Consider the following 14,279-nt stretch of genomic DNA (forward strand, 5'->3'; position numbering starts at 1 on the left):
AATTAAATTCAACTTTATAAATTATCATCTTACATGTTATACATTTATGCCTTAGTGTCTTGATTGGTATTGGTTACCTTGGCCTAAAAGTAAAGCCACCATTTCTTCATGTCCTTCACGAGCGGCTTCCATCAGTGGTGTATAGCCTTCATCATTGACTTCTTCCAGGCTAGCTCCTCTTTCAATAAGCAAAGCTGCAAGTTCCACGTGCCCACCACATGCAGCCAAGGTCAACGGCGATTCAAATGAATCAGCAGGCATGTTCACTTGGGCACCGCTGTCAAGAAGCAACCTAGCTACTTCAACATGGCCATCCTGATTACAATGCAATTAAAAAAAAGTGAATCAGCACCATTTTAAAAAATCGTTAAAAATGCTTCTCAACTGCTATACAATGAAGTTCACTTATCTCAATTCAAATAAGAATTAATACATCTACATTTAAGAGTTGAATAAGCAAGTTGACCTATTTCTATTCCTTTAGTATTTACTGTAGTGGTAAATAGAGACTGAGGATATAAAATATGTAGAAAAATACTTTCAATCAAAAAAGTTATTTACCAACAAGAAAAAAACACAGTTAAGTACACAAAACAAAAAATTACTGTGAGATAACATCAATACCGAATAGTATAAGCATGAGTGCTAAAAGGATAAAGTTTAGAAAGGGGAGAGTAGGATTTTCATAGGAATCTTAAGGACAAGCAAATTTCTGTTTAGGTAGAAAAAGAAAAATGCAATACTTTTTAGAGTGGGGGAATTCCGCATGATGTATTAGTGAATACATCATGTACAATATATACATGGTACTTCCTTTGTTGTTCACAATCAAATGCCAGTGAAAATTAAGAAAAAGAAGGTCTATCTTCTGTCTCCTTTATCGGTCTCCCTTTCCCACACTGTTGGCAACTCCACGGCTCACTTTTCCATTCTTTCTTCTTTTGATATACTTTTTCCTTCTTCATCACCTCACAGATATCTCACCTTCTTTCAAACATGCCATGCCCATTTTACCTTGGTACTTGCCATATTACACAACTTTAATGGCTTTATGACTATTTTACTTACTTGCTGTTACCATGCTGTTCCTTTAAGCTCAGACTTCTTCCTCCATAAGCAGTCAACTCTTACATTTCCTTCAAAGTCCAGTTTAAAATCTCAGTCTCATAGCAAGTCTCTAAACCTATGGCCTCTACTAATATCTTTCATTTGCTTATAACATTTAATTCTACTGCATGCAGAGTAGGTCCACAGAATATTCCATTTTAATTACTCAATCTACACATAGGTTGTTTCTCTAGTGGGGGTGGCATAACTGTTTTAAGTTCCTTATCATGGGGATCTTACTGAGCATTTTACACACATTTTTGTCATTTAATCCTCAAAACAACCCTAGAGAAGGATATTATCCTCATTTTAACAGGTGGGGAACTCTAAACCCTCCAAGAAAACCTGTTTGTTCAAAAGAATGATTTAACACTGGTATGGCAATAAGAAAAACAAAAATGGCTTAACTGGCTACTTTTTTAAATTACTAATTAAAATTTAACATCCTTTCAATAATCATTCTCTGAAGGGAAGTTGAGACAAGAAACCAAATTAATTTGGGGTCATTTTATCTTTGGTATGTTTTCTCATAAATCTCTCTATAAAGTTATTATGATACATTTCTGTGCCACAAGTCATAGACTGAAATACAAAGTTTAAGAGTACTATTCTTATACATTCTCAAGAACAAACTAAAGTTCTTAAAGAAGGGAATTCAGGGTTGAGAAAAAGACTACGACAGAGGAAGAATTATGTAACACAAACAATATTCTAATTTCAAATTTTTCACAAATTTTAAATTGTGGGTTTGATGAACATGTTTACTTTGTATTATGTACATACTCTTGTGGATCATGATCTCATCTTTAACATGTTTGATCAATCTGTCAGAAAGTCATTTTTTGCACCAATTATATAAAACCAGTATAGTTATGTGAGACCAAGAAAATGAAGGTTGTGCTACAAAGCTTCAGAAAGCACTCTGATAAAAGCTAATGTTGTTCAACTGGCTCTGAAAACGACTGATAACTCAGATAGCTAAGGTTCTAATCTGCAGTAAGTCATGATAAACAGAATCTTTGAACCCAGGGAAATGGCACTCATTATCCACTGGCTCTGTCTCTACCTAATATATAAATATTAAGTATGTATTTCACCAATCTTACCATGCAAGCCTCCATTAAAGCAGTGTGCATTTCATCTGTTTTATGCTCTTGATCTGCTCCTGCTTCCAAAAGAAACCGCACCATCTCTAGATGTCCTAAACCAAAAGTTTATAAGATTACTTAAAAATATTTTATTAGTCCAAAAAAGTAAAGTTATATTTTGAAAACCTGTATTTAACTTACAGTAATAAATATATCAGCAGAATACTAAAATCAGCTACAAGCTATCCTTGACAGCCCAACACAAATTATACAAGTAATCTGTGCTGTTCTACTCCTTACCCTTTTGCCCCAGAAAATGCTGCTACTAGAATCCTTGCTGCAGGTGAACAAGGTTGGCACTAAAATGCAGCACCTGGAATATCCCCTCCACAACCTTGTTAAGCCCAGGCATGTCATAGTTATTTATACTGTAGACTAAATCAGATTTTGTGAACTGCAGCCTGGGATGAAAAATCACCAATGAAGTTATTTTTATGAGGCAATGAGCTTTAAGTTTCAATAACAACCTCACAAGCTGTATGTAAGTTGGAAACGGCATATATAAAAATATCCTTGAAACACCATTTATATTTATCCATTTAGATATTAACATATATATAGACACATACATATATATTTATGTAGTTTCAAATAAACCATAAACTTCAATTCACATAATAATTACCTTATGAGTAGTTACAAGGATTACCAATTATATTTTAAAAAGGACTTCAGATACCATGTAAGAAACAATAGAAAAGTTACTAATTTTTTCCCCAACTGTATCTGGAATGAGCTGCAGTCAATTATCAATCAGCTGGGAATAGAGGGAAGGACTGGATAGCGGAATCACAGTTAAAACTAAATTAACTTTGGTGAGTAAGTGTATCCGCCATACCTAGTTTTTGCTAACAAATTACATTTCCTTCCTCTCTGTCATTCTCCCTTCCCAAAGATCCACATCAATGTTTAGTCTTGGCCTTAATTCTATCCCTTCCCCATCTCCTCCATGTCAATTTGTATCCTAGGAGACCTCACGAGAAATAGAGCAAAGTTAAGAGTGTGCACAGATCCCTGGAAGTAGTAGAAATGTTCTCCAGGAGCTCAGTTCTTTACCCAGTTTCTTTAATAAAAGCCTGCAAGCCCTAACCTCAGCAGGATGGGGCTACAAGCAAAGCGGAGAGGGAAGAGTAGTTATATATAACCCCATCTCAGTGCTCACTGGCCAGGTGGCTTTCAGTGATAAAATGGAGCCAGTTTCGCTTTCAAACTATTTGTGAAAAGGTGAGAGAAAGCTACCCAATCAGCCTGCCCTAGAGGCTGCCCCAAGGCTTAATTCCTCTCCTCACAATGAAGATCAACCTCTGCTTAACTACCAAACAGAAGTGGAGAACTAAGAGACCTCAGCTGTGCTTCCTAAACACCCTTAATCTGAATTATCTGTAACATCAGATAATCAAAAGTCCTTGGGAGCCTTTTTTAACATTTAACTTAAACTTTAGTCATTTAATTGTATAAGGATTATTTTAGCCATGTTTTTAAGTGAAATTATTCCAAAAGACCTAACAAAACTCTGGCTGCTCTGAAATAGAAAAACAACATTGGGGACAACACAAGAGTGAGGGAATCAAAGTCCTGGGTGCAAAATTTAAGGAGACATTCACTCACAAGCTAGTGGATATGAAGCTTCAGCCACTGAGAGTGAGCGCTTCCTTAAATTTTGTATTTTGCCTTTCAAGAGCTTTTTCTTGATGCCGCTGGGTCAAAAATGTTATCACTTATTTTATGACAGAAACAAGACACAGCTGCAGATGGTAAAAAACATTAAATTGAATGGCTATGCACATATAATATTTCATGAGATTTTCTTTTTGAAAAGTTTCTTTATTTATAGACATAAAGGTTGATTCTGAAAAATATGTGGCTCTGTGGCTATCATTTTAGAATCCAGAATCTAAATCATAAGCTAGCTGAAGATTAAATATTTATTTAGACAATTATCTTCACCCCAAAAATAAGATATTTTACTCTGTTATTCAGGTTGACTGATGTCACTTAGAAGACTATGTTACTAACTCCTTTGTACAACTATATCTGGGCAGGTAGATTCAATTTTAACCAGCTCTTCCTTTATTACACGTGTTGATACTCTAAAAAATTGTTCTTTTGAATACAAACCCCCTCCACACCACTTAATAGTTTTTTTTTCATATATCCTCCCTTTCTCTTCCATTTTTCTCCTTCTTCATGAGAAACAGCTTACATACCTTCTTGTTAATAAATCGTTTTAGCTTCCAGTGCATTTACTTTAAATTTACAGCCTAAATACATCTGAATTCAATAGGATCCTTTTGCATAAACCAGGCAAAACACAAGCATAAACATTAAAAAGTACAATGCATATTAAAATTATGTTTCTGATAAAAACTGGGTCAATTACTATTTTTCATTGTATTTTTAAAATTATATAAACTTCACATATTAAAAACTTTTAACCTCTGAAATACTTTAAACACTTTTATTTATGACATACTACATACTATTACCATCTTTTATTTTTTAAGTGAATAACCATACTACATTCATGAGTTTAAAAACTTCATTTTTTTTTTAGGAAAAAAAAAAGGTTTTTTTTACTGTACCTTTGTAACAAGCTAATGTAAGGGCACTCTCTTTAAATTCATTGGAATGCGTATTAATGCCAGCCCCATTTTCTAGCAGCAATCTGGCTACTTCCACATGTCCAGCACTTCCAGCTTCCATAAGAGGAGTATGACCATTTTCATTATGGTCCTCAATACTAGCACCGGATTCCAAGAGCACCTTTACAACATCTACATACCCTCCAGCACAAGCATAGGTAAGTGCTGTATTGCCTATTTTAATGAAGAAAAATAGACATTCAGATGAAATAGCAAAATAAAACAAGTTTATTTAGTATCAAAGAGAAAACTGACATCAGTTCAGTTCAGTTCAGACACAGGAGACTATAAAACTTTAATAAATTTAGCTATGACACTTAAACATACAATTCTTTTCTTTATTACATTTTATCTTACTGAAACCAACTCCCATTTTTTTCCATTTCAAAATCAGGGTTAAACACATGAGGAAAATCATATACACTTATCACAACTGTAGAGTTATAAAAGAACTGAGCAATTCTGAAACAAACTTTTCTCATGAGAAAAAAGTCACATTCATTCTAATTTTAATCTGAGAAATGTTTCCCAAAGTGCATTTGTTCTTTAGATTGCAATTATTCATCATATATAGATATACCTCATTCTGGTCCTTTTAACCACATGCTGGTTTTACTACAACTTTAAACATCAATTAACTGGTAGTCAAAGTTAAAATAATTTCAAAAACATTCCCTCTTAATGATAAAAACTTCCCATGTTAAGAGGGGGAGAAAAACTTAACTTCTCAGTAAAATAAGGAATCCTAAAACCTCCTCAAATCAGAACCTATAGACCTTTAAAATTATTTAAAATATTTAATAAATTTGAAAATCTTGCATGAAGGAAATGCACAAAATATATTTTCATATATTTTAGAGCTTTGATACAAATTCATCTATGCCCAAGTTTGAAAGAAAAAAAAAACTGATTTAGATTAACATTCTGTCTCTGGTGGAGCATGTCTTTGTTTTCCTCTAGGCCACAATTTAATACACTAGACAATGACAGACCTACCTTCTGCTGCATATCCTTCTTGCGCTTCTCCCTATTTTCCCTTCCCTTCTTCCCTGACAAATAGAAAACCTGGGTTTGGGAGGTATAGCCCATACTTCTTCATTTCTAAGAAAATGGTCCTTCTAACCCAGTCAGTGTTTAATATAAAAGAACCAAGGCCAAGATAGCCCTCATACACAAAATAGGAGATATTTCATTCAAAACACATTGTATATACTTTAAGCCTAATGCACAGACGTACACAAATCTGCAGTATTGAAAACTGCAAAAGCATCACTAATGAGCACTTTCATCTGAATTAATTACTAACAGAGGGTGTTAAGATTTAAATACTGGAAAAGAGGTATGCATAACCTGTTGAAGACTGTGCATTGACATCAGCTTTATGAGCTAGCAGCAACTTCACAATTTTGACATGTCCTCCATTAGCAGCAGCCATTAAGGGTGTAATGTCACCTTTGATCCCCCTATCTTCCACATTAGCATGCATTGCCAGCAAAACCTTACAAAAGAGAAAGTTGAAAGGATATTAGAAAACTATATATTTCTTGAACATACATTTACATTAACACCTACCTAGTCATATTACAGTAAAAAGCCAATAAACAAAAATTATATCTAACAAAACTATTTCTTGAAATGAGCCTGATGGTTGGTTTCATTTTATTTCCTTAATACACAGGCCAAACTTTGACAAACAAACAAACAAACAAAAAAAAAACCCGTGAAGTTTATTTGGATAATACAAACCTGTGCAAGCTCATAATATCCAGCAGAACAAGCTAAACAAAGAAGGCTCTCCCCTTCCTCGGTATGTTCATTTACACTTCGCCCTTCAATGAGTAACTTTCGCACAGCATTTACATCTCCTTCTGAACAGGCTTCTGCCAAACTGCGGCTATTAGGAGAAGAATATCAGGATGTAAGAAAATAAAAAATTGCCTGACATTAAGTATTGATTTTTGAAGTTAATCTGGACAGTAGCACTAAATAAGCAGCACTAAATATGATTATTTCAATATGACTCAAAACAAAAAGAAAATAAAATGATTCATTCACTGAGTGGAGTGGGTAGCCATTCCCTTCTCCATGGGATCTTCCCAACCCAGGGAATGAACCCAGGTCTCCCTCATTGCAGGCAGATTCTTTACCATCTGAGCCACCAGGGAAGCCTGAGTTTTTAAAATCTACATATAAAACTCACTCAATTAAAATTATCAACATTACAAACTGTTTTCAGTCATGTAGCCGAAAGACCGTCTTATTTACTATTTGTAGAAAAAAAAAATTTTAAACATCAAATTGTATAGAAACTCACATGAAGAAAAAATTGAGTTTGCAAAGCTCAGCCATGAGAAAAATTTTATAAAATTTAATGAAATGGGTAAAACTTTCACTAATTATAAAGGCCTATCTGGGTTCTACAATTAAGTAAAAGGAAATGAGACAGGAAGTTTTGAGCATATACTTTGGACTAATCTAGAAATAACTATGGTGCTGGGGAAGACTCTTGAGAGTCCCTTAGACTGCAAGATCAAACCAGTCAATCCTGAAAGAAATCAGTCCCGAATATTCATTGGAAGGACTGATGCTGAAGCTGAAGTTTCAATACTTTGGCTACCTGATGTGAAGAGCAGACTTACTGGAAAAGACCCTGATGCTGGGAAAAATTGAAGGAAAAAGGAGAAGGGGATGACAGAGGATGAGATGGTTGGCTGGCATCACCGACTCAATGGACACAAGTTTGAGCGAGCTCCAGGAGTTGGTGATAGACAGGGAAGCCTGGATGCTGCAGTCCATGGGGTCGCAAAGAGTCAGACATGAATGAGTGACTGAACTGAACTGATAAATAACTGATAAGCAGATTCTTCTTTTTTTCAAAGTATTTACTTATACCATCACATTTTGGGGAAGTATGAAAAACATGCAGGTAAGGCAAAGGCTTAATTCGAGCAAAAAGGAGAGTCAAAGAAGTGGTGGAACAACAGAAAATTAGACTGAAAGTGTAAATTTTTGCCCTGTAAATTGCCCATAAGAATTTCAATTATGGACATTTCTAAAGATTCTTTCACTTACAGATAAAATTCATTCTTAGCAAAACACTAAATCCAAGTCTCTTAATTAATATTCTATTTAAAATAAACCTCAATTCTTACAGCTTCTTATTAAAACATGGCCCTGTCACTTTAATTACTATAGGCCTTTTCCATACCCCTACTATCACTAAAACTCAGTTTCAACATCATCCTTGGCCATGATTTTGGTAAAGTCTCCTAAGCAGTCTCCCTGCTTTTACCCCTGCTCTCCTCCAGGCTCTTTTCAATGATGGTACCAGAGAGATCCTGTTTAAAAAGGAAGTCGATCATGTCACTCCTCTGCTCAGAATCCTCCACCAGCCTCTAACCTTACTCAGAGTAAAAGTTAAATTCTTATCCTGTCCAGTGGGAGGATCTCATACTCCTTTTACTTCTCTGGTTTCATCACCTACTATTCTCACTCTTACTCTTCCCACTTTAGCCAAGTTGGACTTCATGTTTTTTATTAAACATGCTAGTTCGGCTGCAAGGCCAAGATTTACGTATCTGCTATCCGCCTGACAAGAGAACTTCTTTCAGGCACAGATCATTGCCTTTTCTGCAGGAGATCTTCCCAATGCAGGGATTGAACCTGGGTCTCCCGTGTTGTAGGCAGACGCTTTACCATCTGAGCCACCAGGAAAAGTCCCAAATAACTCGATGTTATCTATTTCAAGTCTTTGCTAAAAAACCACCTACTATGTGAGGATTTCTCTGATTACTCTATTAAAAATGCAACATGACCTCCAACCTCAAACACTACCTTAGCACTTTTCCATTCAATGTTTTCTGCCCAAAGTCCCTTGTTAACTGTGCTGACCCTTGCCAAAGTGAAAGTCTTAAACAGCACTTACTAAGTTTCTCTCTTAATCTTGCATTTTACAGGCACTGACAGTTTCTAGACTCAGTGTTCTCTATCACCTTTAAGTAAGTTCAGGACAAATCCCTCCCACATGACATTTCCTGTAAAAAAAACACACTCTTTTCTCCCTTTCAGGTGATCTCTCATCTTTTCTTTACCCCTCAGGCACAGATTCTCCTCTATTTTCCCATTTGAACTTTCGCTCAATTTCCTTAGATGTGTTAGCTTTAAAACAGCCTTTCGGGAACTACTCTAGCAACAGCTCAAGTTCAGAACTTCCATGCAAAATGTATGTTAAATTTGGCACATGGGACCACACTTAACTAATGTAAAATCTGGCACATAGCATCACTGCACTCCCCTTGTTTCTCAAACTTTGCTGAAAAAATATGACTGTCACAAACATGCTCTACTGTTCTGCTGATCACTTCTAGTACTTTCAATGCCAAAGAATCAACGACTATTTTTCCTATTTCCCCTTTGAACTATACTCTCCAAGGTGTTTAAAATCTCTTCTCTTGCCAGTCTCAGAAGGTACCACATTAAAAAACATCTAAAGAATATCAATAATATTGTAGGCTAGTAAAACTGAATGGTAACTAAGGAACAGAACCTGAGACTAGAGTCAATCAATGAGAAGGATGGTAAAATAAATTTTAAAAAACTTAGATGAATGAAAACAGAGTTAAGACAAACAGCAAATTCACACTCTTGCTAATATTACATAACCTCTCCTTCAGTCTTAAAAATACTATTATACAAAAGACAATTCTTGAATGTTATTTTTTATTCTCTAAATTCATATACAAAAGAATATTCCTATTTCCTCAACTGTTTAAAGGCAATGGCTAAAATGCAGTTGACCCCTGAACAACATGGGGGTGACGAGTAACCACACTCCACTCAGCTGAAAATCTGCAAATAACTTAATAGGCAGCCTTCCATATATGTAGTTCCTCTGTAACTATAGTTCCTCTATATCTTTGTTTCTGTATCTGTATATTCAACCAACCACAGACTGTGCAGCAGTACAGTATTTATTATCAAAAAAGTCCTGTGCTGGGAGTTCCCTGGTAGTCTAGAGGTTAGGATTTGGCAGTCACTGCTGTGTCCCGGGTTTAATTCCTAGCCAGGAAACTGAGATCCCACAAGCTCCGCAGTGCAGCCAAAAAAAGAAAGAAAAAAATAAATCTGTGTATAAATGGACCTGTGCAGTCAGACCTATGTTGTTCAAGGGTCAACTGTAAATAAAATGGCTTAATGGCTTCTTTTTAATTAAAGGGAAAAAAAGAAGCCTTTGAGGAATCAAGACAGTAACATGTTATAATGGTTCTTTTCCAGATGCTTCCCAGGCATTAAATTTTTAACTATATTATCCATAATTGTTTTCTATACAAGATGACATGATTTTTTTTTATTGCATAACATCATTAGAAAAACTTAATAGGCCAAGTCACAAAATATTTACTGAGTTCTTACTAAATGTGAAGTATTATATAAAAGGAACTACAGGACATAGAAGGATGACATCCTTGGAACACAATCACATTCAAGTTATGGAAACTAGATCTACAAAATTTTTGAACATTCAAAAACAAATAAAAACCATCCCTTCAAAATGGTCAGAATTATGCACATGAATGGAGAAGGACATGACAACTGACTCCAGTATTCTTGCCTGGAGAATCCTATGGACAGAGGAGCTGGGCAGGCTATAGTCCATGGGGTCGCAAGAGTCAGACGCGACTTAGCAACTAAACCACCACCACCGCCACCATACACATGAAGTGGGCTTCCCTGGTGGCTCAGACCATTAAGAAACTGCCTGCAATGATCAGGGTTTGATCCCTGGGTTGGAAAGATCCCCTGGAGAAGGTAATGGCAACCCACTCCAGTATTCTTGCCTGGAGAATTTCATGGCTAGAAGATCCTGGCAGGCTATAGTTCATGGGATAACAAAGACTGGGACAGACTGAGCAACTTGCACTTTTTTTCTCCCTCATGCACATGAATAGAAAATGGTATGACTAATTAGAAATCATTGACTTATCAGGAAAACATTAAAAAAAAAAAAGGAAAACAAAATCTAAATCAGCAACAGGTCTTTTATAAGATATTGGCTTTGAAGTCAGTTTTGTAGTCAGACAGATAGGGGTGTTCTGGCTCTGCTACTTGTTATTTATTTGATCTTGATTAAGTTACTTCTTTACAGTTTTTCATAAGTAAAATGGAAATAAAAATAAAATCTATACCTAAGGTTTTTTTGAGTATAAACAAGGTATCAAATGTAAAGTGGTTATTTAGTACAGTGTCAGGCACAAAATATATGCTCAATAAATGTTAGCTATTTTTATTATCTTTAAGAAAATATTTTTACACTGATCACAGTAGAAATATACTTACTTGTCCGACTGCCCTGCATTTGCTGTGCTTTCAGCTCTCATACGAGTAAGTGCAGCAGCAGCTTCATCCAACGCACAACTAACAGATGACGTCAACCTCCGAAGCACTTCAGGATCTGCAAAGGCTTTACCATCAGCCGTAGATAATTTGCCTATTCCTATTATATTATTTTCACACCAATTTGGATATACCCAAAAGGAGAAACAAAGCAAAATTCAAGTTACTTAACTATTTATGTTAACTTCCAAATGATATACAGGACAGATATATATTGTCTGGCTAGAATCTTGAGAAAGCACTGTTCTCCAACTGTCTAATAATCTTACTCCTTTATGTAGTCCATACATGCTCAACTCTGTGGCTCTCTGGTTGTAGAAATGGGTCGCTGGTATATGCTGGAACAACTGGGTATCCATAGAGGTGTGCTAAACATTAGAAGAAGAACCTATGTTTAAAGGTTGCCAAATCGCCAAGCGCTATTTAGCCACTTTTATCACCATAAGGAGAAAAAGACTACCCAAAACAGGTCAATATAGAGGAGAGCAGAGAAATACAAAGGAGATATTACTGATGAAGTTATATTCGGTTCATTGATTCTAGCAGTGCCAGAAGCTAGCACCAACCCCATACTTTTGGTATATGGCCACTTTAGCTTAAGACGATTTAGTTGGGCTACTACCACTTGTGACAAAAAAAATGGACTGAAAAGACATTACAGGCTACATAAAAGATAACCAACCTGTGAGTATCTATTTGCTTCAAATTACAACTACAACTTAATACACACACCCAAAATCATGTCTAGAAGCATCATGTCTAAAAAAGACATTTAGAATAGCAAATTTTTTGGAAAGTTTCAAAAGCAGAAATGGTTAGTTACCATTTACATGAGACATAACTTGTTGCTATTCTAGATATTACTATAAAGCAAGCTGATCTCTAACTTAGTTACTATTCTAACTCAGCAGTGCTTAATACAAGCTGCCCATCAGTGAAGCCTTTCAAGAGTTCAGATGTTGAGCTCTCCTATATCTAAAGATATAATTCAGGTAAAAGTGAGGCCTAGGGATCTACATATTTTAAAAACTCTAAGGAGATGCTGATGTACAGCCAGGATTTAAGAACCTTTGCTCTAACTTGAAGATAAAATATCTAATGTTTTAAGGGATATTAAGGAACCCCACTACTTAACACATGGTTCATAAACAAAAAGCATTACTGTCATTTGGCAGTTTGTTCGAAATGCAGAATCTCAGAACCGCAAATTACCAACTGATAACCTACATTTTTAAAGAAGACCCCCAAATTATTCAAATATAAGTTTTAAAACAAACTATTTAACTAAGACAAAGACCAAAAAGATCTCCCAAATGATGATAATAAACATATTTGAACAGATTTCTTTTAATAGTGGAAGGGCTCAAAAATATCATTAAGTTTGTGTTTGAAGTTTATAAAAAGTTTACATGCATTTGCTTTTCTTTCTGAAAAATCCAAGATATGAAATATAACATCTTATGGAATAAATCTGGCAAGAAGCCTTTCTGATTTTAGATGTAACAAATGTAAGGAGCAATCAAATTTAGTGTCTGCTACAATCAAGATGTACAAAGAATAAAAACAGTCTTGGTTTGATAAGACAGATACCTACTGTATAATTCCTATTACTAATACCAAAAGCCAGCTATAGTCTAAACCTGCTATGGTAGTATTTAGTCAATAAGACATCTGTGGTTAGTTAGTTAAATATCCTAACATTATTAAGACCAAGCTTACAGATGCATTCTCACAGGAGAGAATTAGCCCCAACATTTTAGCCAGCTCTCACCGGCTATTTAACAACTGTTTGTCAATGACAGCAAAAGAAACATAAAACAAGAGAATACATCTGGATCAATAGAAAGTAATTCCCGTTTTAAAAAGAAATAACATTGAGAACAAAATATTCTATATTAAATTTTTATGGACTTCTTCTATCTTCATATCTATTTTATAAAAATAACTAGGAAGTAACCTAAGAAATACATAGCAACTTGTCAAATAAACAGTGATTGAAAATTAATCTCACCATTTTGGATTACTGTGATCTTTTTTACTAGTCTTATTCAATTATTAGATATTAATCAGTTGAGATCAAATAAAAGATACATGACCAGATTATTTTTTCTAAGTTAGGACATTTAATCAGTTGAACAACAGAACCATATAACTTCAGAGAAAAGGTGAATTAAAAGATTAGTTTTCTTATTTCAAGATTATTTTAAGATAATTATTTCTGCCCTTTTTCTTCTTAGAACTTACTCAGAGGAAAACTAAAATAAAACAGGAACTTCATCTTTGATAAAACTAGAAAAAATTTGTAAATCAAAGCTAATATTAATGAATACAAAGTAAAGAGGAGATGTAACTGACTTGACAAAACAAAGTAAGCAGAAACATAGATAATTAAGAGAAATAAGGTGATCGGCCCTGTAGCTATATACAGGTTCCAGGTACAAGGGTAAGGTTTGGGTTGGAAAACAGAGAGACTGGCTGAACTCCTATGAGGAGCATTTAGACATTTAAGACTCCATCCATAAACTGCACAGCAGATGACTGTTCTCTAAATAAACTAAACCAGAAAGATCCTGGGCTAGGACACATCAAGTATAGATGAAGAAGAGATAATATTAAACTGAAAATGAGGATCAGATGAGCATATGCATGATAAAACAGTGAGATCCTTGGCCCCCTTTCTACTCTTAGCTCTCAAAACGCTGGCAGCCAGCATTTCTATTTCACTAGACAAAAATGTGTGTGTGTTGTGTGTGAGTCGCTCAGTCATGTCCAACTCTTGGACTGTAGTCCACCAGACTCCTCCGTCCATGGGATTCTCCAGGCAAGAATACAAGAGTGGGTTGCCATTCCCTTCTCCAGGGGATCTTCCCGACCCAGGGATCAAACTCAGGTCTCCTGCATTGCAGGCAGATTCTTTACCATCTAAGACACCAGGGAAGCCTAGACAAAAACAGGCAAGAAATTAAACAGCCACAGAGAAAAGACTTAA

The 14,279-nt window shown here is 35.3% G+C and overlaps 1 protein-coding gene across 11 annotated transcripts in view; it reads right to left on the reverse strand.

Annotated features, from left to right (window-relative positions):
- The window catches only part of ANKRD17 (ankyrin repeat domain 17), a 169,294-nt gene that overhangs the window by 78,802 nt on the left and 76,213 nt on the right, over positions 1-14,279 (reverse strand). For all 11 annotated transcript variants that reach the window (XM_027971068.3, XM_027971067.3, XM_027971064.3 and 8 more), the window contains exons 3-8: positions 11,234-11,390; positions 6,644-6,791; positions 6,248-6,395; positions 4,838-5,071; positions 2,214-2,308; positions 78-315 (exon numbers count right to left, since the gene is read on the reverse strand). In XM_027971068.3, the coding sequence (XP_027826869.2) occupies positions 78-315; positions 2,214-2,308; positions 4,838-5,071; positions 6,248-6,395; positions 6,644-6,791; positions 11,234-11,390 (1,020 nt within the window). The remainder of the gene's footprint in view (positions 1-77; positions 316-2,213; positions 2,309-4,837; positions 5,072-6,247; positions 6,396-6,643; positions 6,792-11,233; positions 11,391-14,279) is intronic.

Source organism: Ovis aries, chromosome 6 (genome assembly GCF_016772045.2).
Source record: "Ovis aries strain OAR_USU_Benz2616 breed Rambouillet chromosome 6, ARS-UI_Ramb_v3.0, whole genome shotgun sequence".
NCBI classification, from domain to species: domain Eukaryota; kingdom Metazoa; phylum Chordata; class Mammalia; order Artiodactyla; family Bovidae; genus Ovis; species Ovis aries.